This window comes from Tinamus guttatus, unplaced genomic scaffold (assembly GCF_059628265.1).
Source record: "Tinamus guttatus ecotype Peru unplaced genomic scaffold, ASM5962826v1 Tinamus_guttatus_pri_ptg000240l, whole genome shotgun sequence".
Taxonomy (NCBI): domain Eukaryota; kingdom Metazoa; phylum Chordata; class Aves; order Tinamiformes; family Tinamidae; genus Tinamus; species Tinamus guttatus.
Window position 1 is genome coordinate 7,931,151 of NW_028288774.1, and position 16,066 is coordinate 7,947,216.

Here is a 16,066-nt window from a genome sequence, read left to right on the forward strand (position 1 = left end):
AGGAAGATGTGGGAAAGGAATTCTTCTAAGCATGGTTATTGATGTCTTTAAGAAAAATAGTAGTGTAGTTTTATATTTCTTGAGATACACCTTTAGCCAAGATATTATATATCCGTTCAAATAGTTACTTGAGCTCTGGAAGGGTTATTATTGGGGGGGGGGGGGAGGAGGGCGGGAGATGTGGTGGCTTTTTATTGTTTATTTATTTAACTAAAGCTGAAATTTTGACAGTTAGTGGATGTTCTCAGCACTCTGGTTATTGATAGTCAGTTTTGAGGGGGAACCTTCAAGCCCTCCGTGGATGTAGAAACCCTGCGGCTGCCTATTCACTAACTTGGTCCTCTTCAGGACTTTGCTTTCACAGTGATGCCTCCCCTCATTTTGACTTCATTCTAAGTGGGGAGTGTGTGTAAGAACTGGCTCAAGGTCAGCAGCACCAATCCAGCTGCTGCAGCTCTACAGCACCGTGTACTTGGCCACCAAATTGTTCATTTCTGTGTTCTCTGAAAAACAACTTAATCCAAAGCTGTTTAATGTCTGAGTTTCTTGTGCTAGCCTGAAACTGCAGAGCAACCATGATGATTCTGCAGTCGTCTCCCCCCCACTTTTTTTTTATTTAAACAGACCTCCTTTGTACTTAACTTTATTACTTCCTTATGCAGTATTTGCCAATGCAAACTCTTGCAAAAGTACACATTTCCCACTCCTTTTTAACTTTAGTGTCCTTGGGAGTATATAAAATTGGGAGTATGTCTACGTACTACAGTTTTCACTGTTTTAATACATTGCTTTTTAAATTTCTCTCTTATTTTCTAAGTTTTTGAGTGAGTGTGTTTGTGTGTATATATATATATGTATATAAAATATATATATAAAATGTGTACTTTAGTTATTTGTGGATCATATACAACTTATATATATAACTTTTTTTTTTTTTTAGTCCTCTGAAAAACTACTCTAGAATGTCCAGGTCTTTTTCACTGACTTATGTCTTGAATAATTTCCTTTCATAAACACACTTTCAAATCCTGTGGAGTCAGTTGCTCAGTAACCTCAGAGGTCTTTGTTAGGAAATAACTTCTCCTTGCCACCTATATTTGTGCAAACCAAAGGGACAGGTTTCCCTGCTAACCAAGCAGTGAGAAACCAGGTAGGCAAAGTAAACATCGCTTTTTCTTGTGGTGACTTTCTTAGGATATATATATTTTTTGTGGTTCCAGTGTTGTTGTTTTCCCTGAGTTATTCACAGAAGTAAAGAGACTGCTGGACTGTTAGTAGTGAGGAGAGCTTTGCATTGCCAAGTCGTGTGGTGCTCTGGCACGAGGGCCTGCCCTCTTGCTTGGCGCTTCGCTGGGCAATTGCACGGCTTTGCCTTTCCCTTCTCTGTAAGCCAGGTAATTAAAGCCCTCTGTGTGAGGGCTTTATTCACTCCATCAACCTCTGCTTTTATGTGGTACAGGGTATTATACGGAATATGTTGTACTGTTATGTTGTTTGTTCATGCTCAGGAGCTTCACGATTACAAGTAATGTTGAGCTGAGTTAGGGAGAGCTGCTGCTGCTTGAAAGGCCACGCACCAAAGCACACCAAGTGATCAGCATATCAGCATCTGATCCATTTGGGATTTGCCCAGAAGTTGTTTGGGATTGCTTCCATTCACTGCGCAATGATTTATAATAAACAGTGAACATGTAAAAAGGAAGCCTGTATTCTTTGATCTCTCTTTATCCTATTTTTTGTGTTAAACTGGCTGTGCAATCACTGAGTTGCAGCATGAGCAAGTGCAAATGACTGGGATGTAGTTTGCTGTTCAGAAATATAACCTACCATGACACATATCAGGCCAAAAAGCTCTCCAAGTCATAACTACATATTTCATGTAGTATATATGTCATTTTTTCCTAAATTGTGCCAGCTCTTTAAAACTGAATGTAGTAAGAAATGATACAAAATTTTAAGTATTGACTGTTTTGAAACTTTGTGCAGACTGAGCGCTGTATGATATCTCCTTCAGTAAAATAATTAAGTACATGTATTGCTTGAACACGAAACACAGAATTTATGTGCTTAAGTACTATGTAAATCCACAGTCAGGGGGATGAACATGATCAGGGAAACAAACCTGTGAGGAAGATAACTGCTCCAAAGTGGATCCATCTCCATGACGGATGGGTGTGCAGATACCTAGGCAGAAAGAAATGGGGAGGCAAGAGCGTGAGAGTGACTATTAATTGATTGATTTTTGTCGGTGTTGGGATTTTTGTTGTTGTTGAGGTTGACTGTTGTTGTTAGGTAGGGCCAGGAGGGAGCCCCTCGGCCCATGGACCTTCTGCTCACGTTGCTCAGTGCTCGGCCAGGCCATGTTCACCTGCTTGTGAGAGTCACCGGTGTGGAGGGATGCAGCTGGGTGCAGGGAGCAGCCATGGCAGTAATCCACGTGCTTTGCTTTCAGGTCGAAAGGAAAGCAGAAGAAAATGAGACTAACAAAAGACGTCGGAAAGGGCTTTTCGGTGCCTTCGAGGAGGTGGGTACCTGGCAGTGCTGGCGCAGCCCTGGCTCCCAGCTGAGCATCCAGGCCTGGCCTCATGGGATGGTGGGGGGAGGTGGGGGTACAAATATCTACCGTCTTAAAATCCTGATTTTTACCATGATGTATACTGAAAAATAACTAAATTGCCTTCAGGCAGTTGGTGGGCAAGAGGCTGTTACCCAAGTTGCTCTGGTTTTGGGGCTTTTTTCTGACCCAATAACATCTGATGCATTGTGAGTTGGTTTGTTTGTTCCTTTTCCCAACTCAGTCATTTAAAGAAGTTTTTGCTTAAAGAGTTTTGAGAAGATTTGCATTGCTGCTTGCTTCCTGCTCCTTCTCTCTGAGTTACTGGTGATAAACTGGGGAGTCACCAAGTACCAGTTTGTATTCCCTTTCTCACTGTGCTCTGGGAACAAAGCGAATTTAGTGACTCTTGTACACTGAACTGTCTTATTTTAAACAGGAAATTGTAGACTTCCTTTCCTTTTTTGCTGGTAAGGATGTTATTATCTCTCTGTCTGTGTCTTCATCAGTGTCATGTACAAGCATGAGAAAAACAGTCTTCTGGTTCCTTACAGGCTTCAGGTATTTCAAGCCAAGGGTCAAATTCTGGGAAAGAACCAAGTGATGGTAGAGAAGGCGCCAACCAGAATAAAGTTAAATCAATGGCAACACAGCTCTTGGCAAAGTTTGAAGAAAATGCTCCAAGTACAATTTTTCGGAGACAGGTGGGTTATAAAAGAACATATCATGTTTGAAACTAGAACTGCAGTCCCACCCTGTGATCATGAAGATTTCAGAGGGGAAAAATGGATTCGTAATGTGTCTGAAATAGGGGTTTTTTTTCTTCTTCCTGTACTTTACACAAATGAAATGTATTCCTCTCAGTGCCTAGGGAACAAATGTGACCAGCCAGGATATAGATTGCCCATTGCTTATTTATATACTGTATATTAGTAAAGCATAGCAAAATAGTAGTCTCTGGAACACTCTGGTAGGTCTCTCTGTAGGTTTCTTGCCTGTTTTGTTGGTTTTCAAAACCTAAATTGTTTTCTTGTGGTAGTGCAGAAGTACTTCCACCTGCCCTCCTGCCCCCATACTGTAAAGGCACTAAGGTGGTAAGGTCTGTAGTAACCTGTCTTTGTAAGCAACTCTAGTTTCTGTCTTCTGAGAAGGATCTTGGAAGTCCTGTTTACTGTCGTCTTGTTCTTTTTTCTTTTCTCCCTCCTCCACTCTGTCTTTGAAACTTGAAAAATGCTTTACAAGGAGCTAGTAGGTAGTCCAGCCCCACTATCTTCTCCTGGCCTTGCTGCTAATCCTCGCTTTGCTAAAGCTAAGGATCCGAGTCTTCTTCCACCGCAACCGAAAAGGCAGGTAGGAATTCATCAGGGTTGTTCTTGATAACCTGATTTCTGTTTCTCTAACTGCTGGAAACTCCATGTTGTTGCTTAACTACAAAATACATAAAATTATATGTAATTTGCATACCTAACAGCTCTATTTAGCATTAGTGAAAATTACACTGAAGCTTGAGGTCATTTGTGCTTCCCTGACTAGATGAGAAGATCATCTGCAAGAATTAGTAACTGCATGTAACATGCACTAAAAACACATGGCTTTGGATTTTGGTGTCATTGTGCCCAGATTTCAGACTGTATGGACATTGTTGTGTATCTACATCTTGTATCCAAGAAAATCACTGCAGTACATGAAAAGAGCCCAAGCATGTACTCAGCACTTTGAGCTGTTGTAATGATAAAGGAAAGGGAGTTTTCAACCCAAGAAAACTGACAAAGATGTGTAAGATAAAGCCTTGAGCAATCAAAAGCTGGGATTGATGCCCAGACTTTCTATATCTTTAAATGGAATTTGTAGAGAAAATCCCTGCTGGAAGCTATTTCCAGTGTCACATACACAGGGCAAAATTTTCTAATATCTTAGAAATATTAAGAGAGAAATTAAGAGTGATATTGGTATTCACTTTATATTTTAATTTCAAAAGGAAGTGAATACCGTATAGTGATATATTAAGTATAATCTGTAGCAAAATGAGATCTGAATTAAATGTGGAGATCTGCAGACTGGCTGAAAAAAATTCATAATCTGGTGATGAGCTATTGAAGGAAGATGTGTATTACATTGTATCAGCAGCACACCATATGTTGATTGACAGAATATTTTTAAATTTTAGAAATTTGGAAAATTAAGGTCTTTACTCAAGATGGTCAATTGCAATGAATTAAAAGACTTTGGACTTTCCAGCTGGTCTTTTTATTTTAAAAACTGAATTTAACAAAGCTGCAATGAGCCTGTTGTTTCTTGTACTTCAAATGTCACTTTATATGCTAGTGCAAATTCAGAGCCTTACTCCAAATTGCTCAGTAAGTGCTTTACATCTGAAGTACATTATAGCTTGACTTAGGGAAGAGTAGGCTACTGTTTTTTTTTATATATATATAGTTTGATTCCTTACTTTAAGGCAGGCTGTGACAATGTAATTTACTAAAAGTCCTAGAAAGGGAGATGATGTCATGTCCTTTTTCCCTGGCGAGATTTTGCATCTTTTTCATAAAAACAGAGAGTAACGTGTAGAAGGATGGCAAGACCCGCAGTAGTGGTGCAGCACTAACACATTTCAGTGCATGGACATGGGCATGGGATGCAGGGCAGGCAGCGTAATGCAGAGAGTGCCGCAAGGTTTCGTTGCTCACTGTGTGCATGGCTGTGCTACGCCTTAACAAGCACCCTTAAAAGCTGTGTGCTGCATGAGAGCGCCAAAGGCAGGCTTCTTCACTTCATGTTTCCCAGTTTCAGGTGGTAGCTAGGCCTGAAGGCGAGGTCAGGGAACCCAAACAGTCTTGCAGTGGTCCTGAGCAAACGGCCAGGAGAGCAAAGACTGTAGGAAAAGCAGAAATCCAGCGCAGTCTTTCAGAAAACTCTGAAACTCTCACGTCTGCCAGTTCTGCTGCATTTGTACTTTCTGGAGTGCTTGAGCGTCTTCAGCACCTGGAGGAAAAAATGAAACAGGTGACAAGCAATTTCTTTTTCTTTCTGTCTGTTAAGTGCATTTATTAGTCGGTATGCTGTGTTTTCCCTGGACATGCTGGCTTTTTCTCTCCTGATTTTAGGTTATATTGATACAAGTATGTCTTTCTACATTCTTGTTGTGTTCTGACAATATATGTGACTTAACTAAACTCTCCTCTCTTTTTCTTTTCTTGCTTTTCCTTTCCTGCCTGTCACTGCAGAAAAGGGCTCAGACCATAGCAAATAGGGAATTCCATAAAAAGAACATTAAAGAGAAGGCAGCACATCTTGCTTCAATGTTTGGATGCATGGAGTTCCCAAAGGTGAATATTAAGTTTTGCAGCTCCAGAAATGTTAGTTAGACTATATGTGTGTATGTGTGTGTATATATATATATGCATGTGTGGTTATTTATATAACATATATATAAATAAATATGTATATATAATACTTTGAAGGGGTGGGGTGAGGCATTTCTGTATTTAAATTTCTTTTCATCCTGAGTGGATCTGATAAGTGGTTCAGATTCCAGTGCAACTGGTAGCATTTTGTTTAAATACCATTGCAAAATTGGATTGAGGTCTTGCACAATCATCAAGATAGTCAGAATCAACATAAGAGAAATGTGGTATGGAAAATCAGGTCTTGTGCTTACACATCTGCTGGGAGCTCTCAGAATTTCCCATGAATTGGGGAGCAGTAGCTCCCCATCAAGTACAATTCAGTGGTTAGAGTTTTGCTCTGTTCTTCCCAGGAAGTAGTTTTGATGAGAGAACCAAGTATGATGGTTGCTTGCTGCCACTGTTTTGCCGGGCTTCTCACTCTGCCGGAATACACAGCAGAATTGGGCAGATGCTATCTTCCTGACTTTTTTTTCCATGCATAAGTTTAAAAATATCTTCCTAACCTCTGCTAATGTCCTTCTCTCTTGGATACTCTTCTCTGTTTCTGCTCTACACAGAATAAGCTATCTAGTAAAGGCCTATGCCACACTCAGCCCCCAGCTCCCCCTTGCCTTCCTCCTCCTCACGACTCATCTGCTGCCTCTTCTCCATCACCTGTCGGTTCAGCTCCCCGCGCTGCTCCTTCCAAACAGGTATTCTTAGTCACGGGTTACTCCTGTAAAACCCAAATTTGTGCTAATGCTTCTTGAGGGATGGCTTACTGCTGCCTTCACACAGAGGGGTTGTTGCATAGTCTGTCTTTTGCCTAAGAGTGAAAGCTTGCTCTTTTCCCTGCCCTGTTACTTCTGCATGTTTGTAAGAGGAAAATAATCGTTAAAATAATTTAGGTAGACAGCTGAAGAGCAGAGCAAGTATCTTTCAGAAGCTGAGCAAAAATCCTGTTAATTTTGCATGACTGCTACTTTTTAAATGCTTTGTTTTTAGATAATACCCTGGACAGGCCTTGGAGGATGAGGTGCTTAACACTGTGTAGCAAACTGGATCATATGGGGTTGGTTGGTTGGGCTTGAGCAGTATTTATCTTGGTTTTCCTAGGAGTATCAGCCTAGCCTGAAGGAAAGCAGCTGGATGATGGTGATTATTTTAAAAAGAGGAGACATGTTATGGTTGTATGAGTAGGGGGAAAAAATGTTCTTCATTGAAAAATATAAGAAAAATATCAGATCTTTTTAGACTTTTCAGCCCCGTGGCAGGGAGTTGGGCATGCAGCCTCAGCAGTAGCCGTGCGGGTAGGTGCAGAGCTGCCCTGGAGCACTCAAGGCATCCTGGGGTCTGGCATGGGTGGTGGGAAAGCCTCCCATCCCCTCTCGTTCCCTGGGAAGACACCAGCTCCAAAGCCCTTGGAGGGCACCGTGAGCCTGGCAGGCGCTGCGATAACTCCCAGTCCCCTGCAATTTCATCTGAATTCACCTATCACTTTTTGTCACTCAGGAGGTATTGCCTGTGCCAGGCTTTAGGTTTACAAAATGGTTTAGAAAATATTACTGCCTGTTGTTCACTCACATGAGAGTTTTGTCTCTTCTTTTTACCACTTCACACTTTTCAGTGTGTGGAAGTAGTTGCATACTCTGTAAGGCACTTACTAAAACAATACAGCACTATGTAAATAATGTTTAATAATATCTCAGGTACACCCTTTCAAATACTGTGTATGCTAATTTAACAGTATTTTTTTTTAACCTCTCTGTGTTCAACTTGTTCTTATGTGCAGGTTATTGCCTGCGTTCCTGTTATTTTAAGGGTGGGTTTATAGGACTCAGAATTAGCATTTGTGGTCTTTCTTCTGGCAGGTATCATTATGCAAGTCTAGGCTTTGTAACAAAAGCAGAGTTTTGGGATGGGTGAGCCAGCAGAAGGACATCCTACATGTGCAGCTCCATGCATCCTTATTACTCAGATCCTCTAAAAGGAGATCCAGTTAGTCCTCAAGTCTTCTGCTTTCTACCTGCTCTGCTGGTCAGGAGCAACAGTTGTTGTGTTGGTAGTTGTCCATTAGGAAATGAGAGTAGCCAGAAAGCTTTTGGCAGCTAAGTTAAGTTGAAATTCCTTTTGCTTTCACATGGAATGTGCATTTACATTTGTTACAAGAACGCTTCCCTTTAATAATATTGTAAGCGTATATGTAAGCATGCAGTTTTCTTGTTTTGACTGCTTGATGTTGACACAGATTGCTCTAATGGGTGGAGAACAGAAATCAAGCAAGCCTGATTGCTGGGGCGAATTGCAAGGTGTAGTTCAAGCTCAGTGATACTTTTCCTGAGCTTCAGATACTTGCACTTTAAGCACCAGTTGCTTAAGTGATTGCTTCAGCGTGTGACTAGTTCAAGGTAAACTTCCTGCTTCAGCTGACTTGCAACATTCTCCTGAACTTAGGAGCTTATGGGGCAATAAGCAGTATGCAGCCTAACGTTGCTCAGCATATTCCCAGGTGCAGAATTTAGGGAGGAGAAATCGGGCTTCTGTAACCTTAAATAATACGAGGGGACTCGGTTTTCTTTTAGGAGCAACTAATCTCACTCTGCTATTGGATTCTAATATAAATGTACAATTGAGGATGGCATTATAGTATACAGTTGTGAGTTTACTTTGTTCTTTTTATCCAATAAGTTGTGCAGATGTTGAAAGACATTTTAATAGTCTTATATTAAATAATTTATATTAAATAAAACCAAGCAGTACAGAAAATTGTCCTTTGAATGGCCTTTTTCATCTTAGTATGCATATTTTACATCTTTGAATATTAAAGGCTAATTTAATTATAGGATAACACTGAAAACATGCTTGGAGCTGTAAGGTCCTGGACATGTTCCCAAGTTCTTTAACTTGAACTTTTTTATTAGCAAAAATATTTTTATATGTCAGTATTTTTAAGGAAAAATAGCTACTGTACATTATCACTATGCTTTAAATTTCTTTAAAATGTCATAAATGCCATTGCCTTTATATTTTTCGTCTTTCTTCAGAATGACTTTCTGATATTTAAAAACTCTTCAATTGACAGGAGTTGGGTAGTGGCAGTGGAAAAATCCTTGCATTAGGAAGCTTGGGGCTTAAAATTTGGCCACTGTTAGGGACTGATGGGGTGCAAGATGTGAGATCACGGTTTCTCTAGGCTGGAAGGAGAAAGTGCTGGCCTCGTGTCTGGCTGTACCAGCATTACTTTTGCAGCCCTTTGGGTTGCCAGAGAGGTTGTGAGATCTTATTTTGGCTATAAAATCAAAATCACCACAGTAAACTTTAAGGGTAGCAAATCTTGCCATATTTCTCTGAAGCCTTTGCAACCTTTTTTCAATGAACAGAGAACTAGAGACCATTAGCTCATGTGTCCTGGAAAGGTGTCCCTGCTGCTGTGCACGTCAGCACTGAGGCACTGAAAGTGCTAGTAACTTCTGCACTGTGGCAGAGCAAACCAAACGCTCTTGATTGGAAATGGTGAGGGTCTATCCTGTGGCAGCAGGTGATCGTTTTGAGAGATGCTCTATTGTTTTATATCTGCTGCAGTTTGGGCTGAGTGTTGGTGTAAGTGACAATGATGATGATGATGCTCTGGTGACCTGGCCACCCCAGGAGGGCTGGCCGAGGTAGCCTGTGCGCTGTCCCCCATGAGTTTGGAGCCACAGCCCAAGGAATCTCCTTGCAGGCCCCTCTCATTAGTTTAGTTAGAAATAGTCTGACACTGACACTGGTGAAGCAGGTAAGGGAAGCGTGTTCCCGTCTTGAGCAGAGTTTCTCAGGTGTTCCCTACTCTTGAGGTGAGGCACTGTTAAGAGAAGAGTGACTCCTACTAGAACATTAACAAAACAAGTCCTTATGGGACTTTTAGGGCATTTTCCTAGAATGTGCTATAAAATGCTATGGTTTGGGGGGTAGATGTTACATTTTGCCTTTTTCTGCCCATTTTCTGAAATATAACCCAGGCTTCAAAAATCCAGTGGAAAAAAAAATATGTATTTTTAGTCTATCACAATGATCCCATCTTGATAGCCATTGCAAGCAAGTTGCCTGTTTAAGGATCTCATACGGACTGCTTCATGTGCTGTCAGTACCTCCCTGCTCAGCTGTTCGGTGCCTTCTGCGGACACGTCTTGAGACGTTTTGCTGTTTGAGCTGCGTTTGCTCCCAACTGCTATTTCCCCATCATCCTCCAGAAGAAGTGTCCAAGTGTGAGGAGGCCTTTCCTTGTGTGGCCACCAGCTGGGCCATGCTGATTATGCATGAACTTGCTTATGCTCTGCTGCCCTTTGCATTCATTTGCATGTTTTCTTTTTTGTTGTTGTTGTTCCTTTCTCATTCAATTCTTTTTTCAAAAATAACTAAAGCTCTTGCTTCAATTCTTCATCTTCTCTCATTTCTGGTTAGACGACTGTAGGAAAGGTGTCACGTGCAATTGGAGCTGTGGCTGAAGTTCTTGTCGATCTGTATATGAATGATCACAGGCCCAAGCTTCCCCCCCTTGAACGGGTAAGGCTAAACCCACAAAGAAGCAATAACTTGACTTAAAAGAGCCCTGTTCCTGACTGTCATCCCAGCTCAAGGCCTGGGTTGTGGAACACTGTAGGCATGATGAAAGGTGCTAGGCCAACTCTTATTAAAAGATCAGGTGCAAATTGTCAAAACATGCTGATGCGTGGATATGTTGGAAACATTGCTCACCAGGTCTTCTATTTGTATATTTTTTTATTACTTGTTTGTATGAGTTAGCTTTAGGATGTTTTTATTAAATGTAATTACTGGTGCACTAGGTAAAAGAAAGATAGTTATTAATTGGACTTCTAGAGAAAGTTTTATTTAGTACCTATTTATGCATTTATTTTGACATTCAAGTGAATCACTGTGCTTGACTTTGAAGGGAGCTGTCTCTAAACTCTGGCAATATTCTGTGTTGAATTCAGAGCCGGTCGTTGGACAGAGCTCCGCGGTCTTGCCCTGTTTCCCACTCTCCTTCGTCTTCTGCTCAGAGCTGTCAGGTACCAGCAAGGCGAGCGAGGGGCTGTGCTGGGCTGTGGAGTCTTGCTGGACAGCCAACACTAACCTCCAGTTGCTTCAGCTTCACTGTCTATCTGACCTGTTCCATTAACACGGGATTTTCTTGATGTTTGTGCACTTGCATGGTTGCTTGTTTGGAAATGCTCCCATGGCTCGTTCTCTGAGGCGATGCGTCGCGGCAGGATAGGTGCCCTCGTGGCAGCCTTGCGCTAGTATTCACACTTTCAAACACAAGAGTGTTACAGCGGCAGCTGTAATTTAATGTTAGTTTAACATTAAATTGTTCCTCCACCTTTGCTTGCTGGTACGTTGAGGGTCTGTGTGCTGCTCAGAGCAGGCACAGAGCAGGCCGGGATCAGGAGCGCCCGTGCGCGTGTGGGTAACAACAGGGGCAGCGGCGGTAGCGACAGGACACGCGTCTGCACTGACCTCTGACCAGGTGGAGCGCAGTGATGCAGAGCGGCGCCCTCGGGCCTGCCTCAAACAGGAAAAGCGAAGTCCAGCAGGATAGGAGCAAAACTGATTTTTAAACCCACCCAAAGCAAGGCTTGAGTCGCCCAGGAATGTGGCTGAGAGGGGAAGTGCATCGGCAGCCACTCGTAAGCAGTGCCTCAGGCACCAGCCTCCTCTCCCGCTGCCAGTTTTGATTCCTGACCCTGAAAGCACGAGGGTGGATCTCCTCGGGGGTGCTGGTGGCCTGAGCTGGTTTGAGTGTGCGTATTTAGCTCCACACGTGTCTCTTGTCCGGGGCTGGCAAGGCCTGCCCGTGCCCTGCGGGGGAAAACGTGGCACCAGCACCCACTGGGTGGGGGTGCCTGGAGCAGCCGAGTCTGAGGTGACAAACGGGTGTTTTGGGCAGATGCTACTCACCTACCTGCATAAACACCAAGTGTCCATAACTCACAGGTGAAAACCTGCACCTTAAAACCCTCAGAGCACCTGATTTATGAATTTCTGTGCAAACCTACAGCAGTGCAGCAGTTGAGCACTGAAGAGCTGGCTGCCTCTTAACTTGTGTGAAGTGGTGAGGGGCCTGGCAAGCAGCCAAGGCAGCCGAATGCTTAATTTATATCTGCGAATCGGGTGATAGTTTCATGCGCATCTCTATTTTTATCTTTTAACAGGGGTCTCTGCGAAAAGAATTCCCTCAGTCTATAGGGGGGAGTGACATATGCTATTTCTGCAAAAAACGGGTCTACGTTATGGAGCGGCTGAGTGCAGAAGGCCACTTCTTTCACAGGGAGTGCTTTAAGTGCGAAATATGCTCTACAACACTCCGCCTAGGAATTTACGCCTTTGATGTTGAAGAAGGTAATGTGGGAACTCTTTGAGGGTGTTTCAAAGCGTTGAATAAAGATACTTTTAATGAAAGTGGTAAAAAGGACAGGTCTTTCAAAAGAGCCTAGTTATGACTGAGCGGAACTTTAAAGGAAGAAATCAGGGGTGGAAAATGAGTTGAACAGCCAAAATATGGTGTGACTGATCACAGTTCAGAGGGGGTAGAGGAGGAAGGTGATTTTTCTTTCACTGCCAACTTAACTGAATTATTCTCACCTGTAAGTCACTTTTTTCAGCGGTCAGTTTAAGAATGAGCTGGGGCAGTGGCAGATACAGAGAAATAGGGAAAATATGGGCTATTTGAGATATTGTGGCTCAGATGTTGAAGGCCATAGTGTTTCCTAAGCAGCAATACAATAGGTGTTTCCTAAGCAGCAATACAATTTATTTCAGTACAATTTCTGTAGAAATTGGGGTTCAAATTGTGGTATCTTCATTCCATTTAGAACCTGTGTTGTGGGAGGTTTTTGTTATTGATTTCTTAAAATTTTAGTGGGTTCACTGTTAAATTGTTCCAAAATTCTCTTCCATTTTCAATAGAACTGACTTGTTAACATGACTTTCTATGAAAGAATCAAATATGCAAGGCCAAATATGGCTCTTCTGCAATCCGAAGAATCTTCTTTGGAATTTTTTTTTAACTGATTATTTAATAACATTTTTCATTTCAGGTTAATATCCTGGCTTGCTTTTTGACTTGGTATTTTAGAGCCTTGTTTTTTTGCTATTCATTAAGTTTCAAACATTATTGTCTTATTTACTTTTTCCTTATAGGCAAATTTTACTGTAAACCTCATTTTACACACTGCAAAATCAGTAATAAACACAGAAAGAGAAGAGCTACGTTACAGGTCCTGGGAAAGGTAAATATTGGTTATATATCTGATGCAGTAAATGCAGAGCAAGCTTCATCTGGGTCATGGTGCAGTGCTTCTGTGGTTTTCTACTAAATGTGCAAAAGTAGCAAAAGCAATATTTAAAAAAAAATTATTAACTTTGGGAATTTGGCATATTTGTAATCTGTTTTTCAATGAAAAGGAGCTTTTTATCTGGAAAGTCAAGTGCAACTTGACATCAGTCAGAAATGAAAATTAACCTGATTGTTGTTTTTTTATTTTATTTTATTTTGTTTTAAAAGCTGTCGCAGAAAGTAGATTTCTAAGCTCTCTTTTCAACATATCCTGTCCCAATTGCTTAGGTGCTGTCATCATTGTTTTTTTTTTCCTCCAACTTGCTTTAATCCTATTTTATAATGTAGTAAAATGAATATATGTATATATTATTCATCTGTCTCCAGCATGTATACGGAAATATTTAGGCAGCGAAACAAAAGTGTTATAGTCTAATATCTGGGTGTCCAACTTAAGAGTAAATAGCAACTTCAGCATTTTGTAATGCATGCTCTTTCTATCACATGAATGGTATCAATAGAGAATTGTATCATTATGCTGGAGTTGGGTCACGTATAACTTGAAAATGGTAACAGAAAGTGCAATTTCCCTGTACCCCCCCTTTCCTCTCCAAGTATGTTTATTTATTTTTATGCTTTATATAAGGAGGCAACAGAAGCCTGGAAGAAAGAGGACCGCAAAGCCACAGAGCCGGCGCCAGGAAGCACTTTAGCTACCGCTAGCAGTCCCGAGGACAGGTCCCCAGGTATCCTGCCTTCCTTCTTTAGGGGGGCGCTAGGTTGGCCCCTTCGGGTGACACGGGATCTGCTTGACATTCCCAGACGCCTGTCTAACTGGATGCATGGTTTTCTGCACGCTACCAACCTCCATTTCAGGGACAATGCATATAACTATACTTATTTGTACGAACTCTTGAGCCTCGGTGTGCCATTCCTCTGCGCTCTTCTAGAGGTACTTGCTCACATGTACCGGGAAGCAGAGCTATCACTTGAAAATGTGCTTGAGTGGGCGAAAAAAATCTTTAGGGTTTGAGTTCTTCTGTGTGCCTTGCTCCATTGTGCCTTTCAGATTTTCAAAATTGACAGCCTTGCTTTTTCTTGAGAGAGTGTATTTTTGTTTTGTTCAACTTTTTTTTTGTTTTGTTTTTTTTGGTTTTTTTTTGCGGTTGATTGTGTAACTTAAAAGAATGAAGGATTCCTTCTGGTATAAACTAGATGCTGTCAAAGTCTTCAATATAAAATGTACTGTATGTTAAAGCACATGAAGGGCAGTGTCCAGACACATTTCCGGAACTTGGAGATCAATGAAGGATGTTTTATAGTTGTGTTTTTTTTTTTTTTTTTTTTTTTTGTCCCAATTATGATCAGGCCATTTTGAAGGGTTTACGTTTTAAACCCTTCCCTTTTTTTTCTTTTCTTTTTTTTTAATGTAAGACCAGAAAGAATGTGTGTTCTTTCAGACATCTAGGAAATATATTTATGACTAATGACTGGGTTTTGAAACCTGAATATGGCGCATTCCTTTATTCTCTTGCTTTCATCTTTGCTCTGGGTTATGAGGTATATATCTTGCATGAATATGTTTAAGAAAGAAAGAAGGAACAAAAAAACATAATTGATATTGCTCCTAGTCATGCCTTTAAAATTTCTTACGTGTAATGCCCTTTGTCAACAGTGGGTATAATTTGTACTACTAATTTATATGAAGTTTCAAAATAAATTTAAAGAGCAAAGTGGAGTGAAGGCTTGATTGAAATTTTAAGTCAGAGAAACTGGTAGTGTAACTAGGTATCACCTTTTCCTCAAGTCAAAGCTTCCTCACTAAGGTGGCTGATGAGTATCAAGTTTTAGGGGACACTATTCAGTTTCGTATCTGACTAAAATCACTGCTGTGTGTGCCGCTGCATGCGCCCTGATCTTTCTGCATTCAGAATTCTTAAAAATATATATATATGTAGAACAAACAGCAAAAATGTACAAATATATTCGAATGAGTTTACTTCTTAGTTTGGTCTTTCATTCATTTCAGTGTGTAAAGCAGAAAGATTAACTTGAACTATCCTGAGCAGCTGCTAAGTAGTTTTCTTGTGGGTGTCTCTCATCAGGGCCTACCTTAGGCAGAAGGCGTGAGGGGCGAGTGTAGGGCTATTAAACAGCAAGGAGACCCCAGCACCATCCCAAGTGGGATGGTTTTCTCTCAGCCTAGTGGAGCAGTGACGTAAGCACGCTCTGACTCCTCAGTACCTACGTGTTTACATTCACAAGTTAACCACAAAAAAAGGTGAATACATAGATATGATGATATGTATACCCTAAAAAGGTAAGCCTCTGTAGCACTTATTTCTAGCATGAAGACCATGAAGTAACAAGAAATAATGTTGCATTCAGGTAATACCAAAGCTGAGGGTCACGTACCAGTGATCTTAAATGACCACGCTGCGGAAAGCCATGTGGTTGTTTCAATTTAACATAGCATGGGAAAAGGCCATTTGAAGTGGTCTTATTTGTTAGGTATTAAAAAGAAATATGAGAAATATGTTTTCTGTTTAAAAGAAATTACAGAAATAGGATTTTTCCTCTAGATAATTTGTCTTCAATTATTTAAGTTATGAAGATAAAGTTTTTCACATTTTAGAGGGCCACCTTTTCTGAAGGGGAGGGGAAATATTATGTACATTGCTAAGTATTTACACAGAACTTGAGCAAATGGTTTAAGAAAATTGTTTAGGTATAATATAGTATTTGTTTGAAATAAATTGCTGTTAATGCTCAAATGTGTAATTTAGCAAAACCTTGCTAAGTATTTTGACA

At 41.0% G+C, this 16,066-nt stretch overlaps 1 protein-coding gene across 1 annotated transcript in view; it reads left to right on the forward strand.

The window, feature by feature from the left end:
• Positions 1-16,066, forward strand: part of MICAL2 (microtubule associated monooxygenase, calponin and LIM domain containing 2) — a 75,614-nt gene that overhangs the window by 21,735 nt on the left and 37,813 nt on the right. Inside the window, exons 14-24 of the mRNA XM_088525847.1 lie at positions 2,453-2,524; positions 3,109-3,258; positions 3,797-3,904; positions 5,339-5,557; positions 5,779-5,880; positions 6,519-6,653; positions 10,381-10,482; positions 10,914-10,988; positions 12,132-12,318; positions 13,120-13,208; positions 13,902-14,001. Coding sequence (XP_088381973.1) covers positions 2,453-2,524; positions 3,109-3,258; positions 3,797-3,904; positions 5,339-5,557; positions 5,779-5,880; positions 6,519-6,653; positions 10,381-10,482; positions 10,914-10,988; positions 12,132-12,318; positions 13,120-13,208; positions 13,902-14,001 — 1,339 coding nt within the window. The remainder of the gene's footprint in view (positions 1-2,452; positions 2,525-3,108; positions 3,259-3,796; positions 3,905-5,338; positions 5,558-5,778; positions 5,881-6,518; positions 6,654-10,380; positions 10,483-10,913; positions 10,989-12,131; positions 12,319-13,119; positions 13,209-13,901; positions 14,002-16,066) is intronic.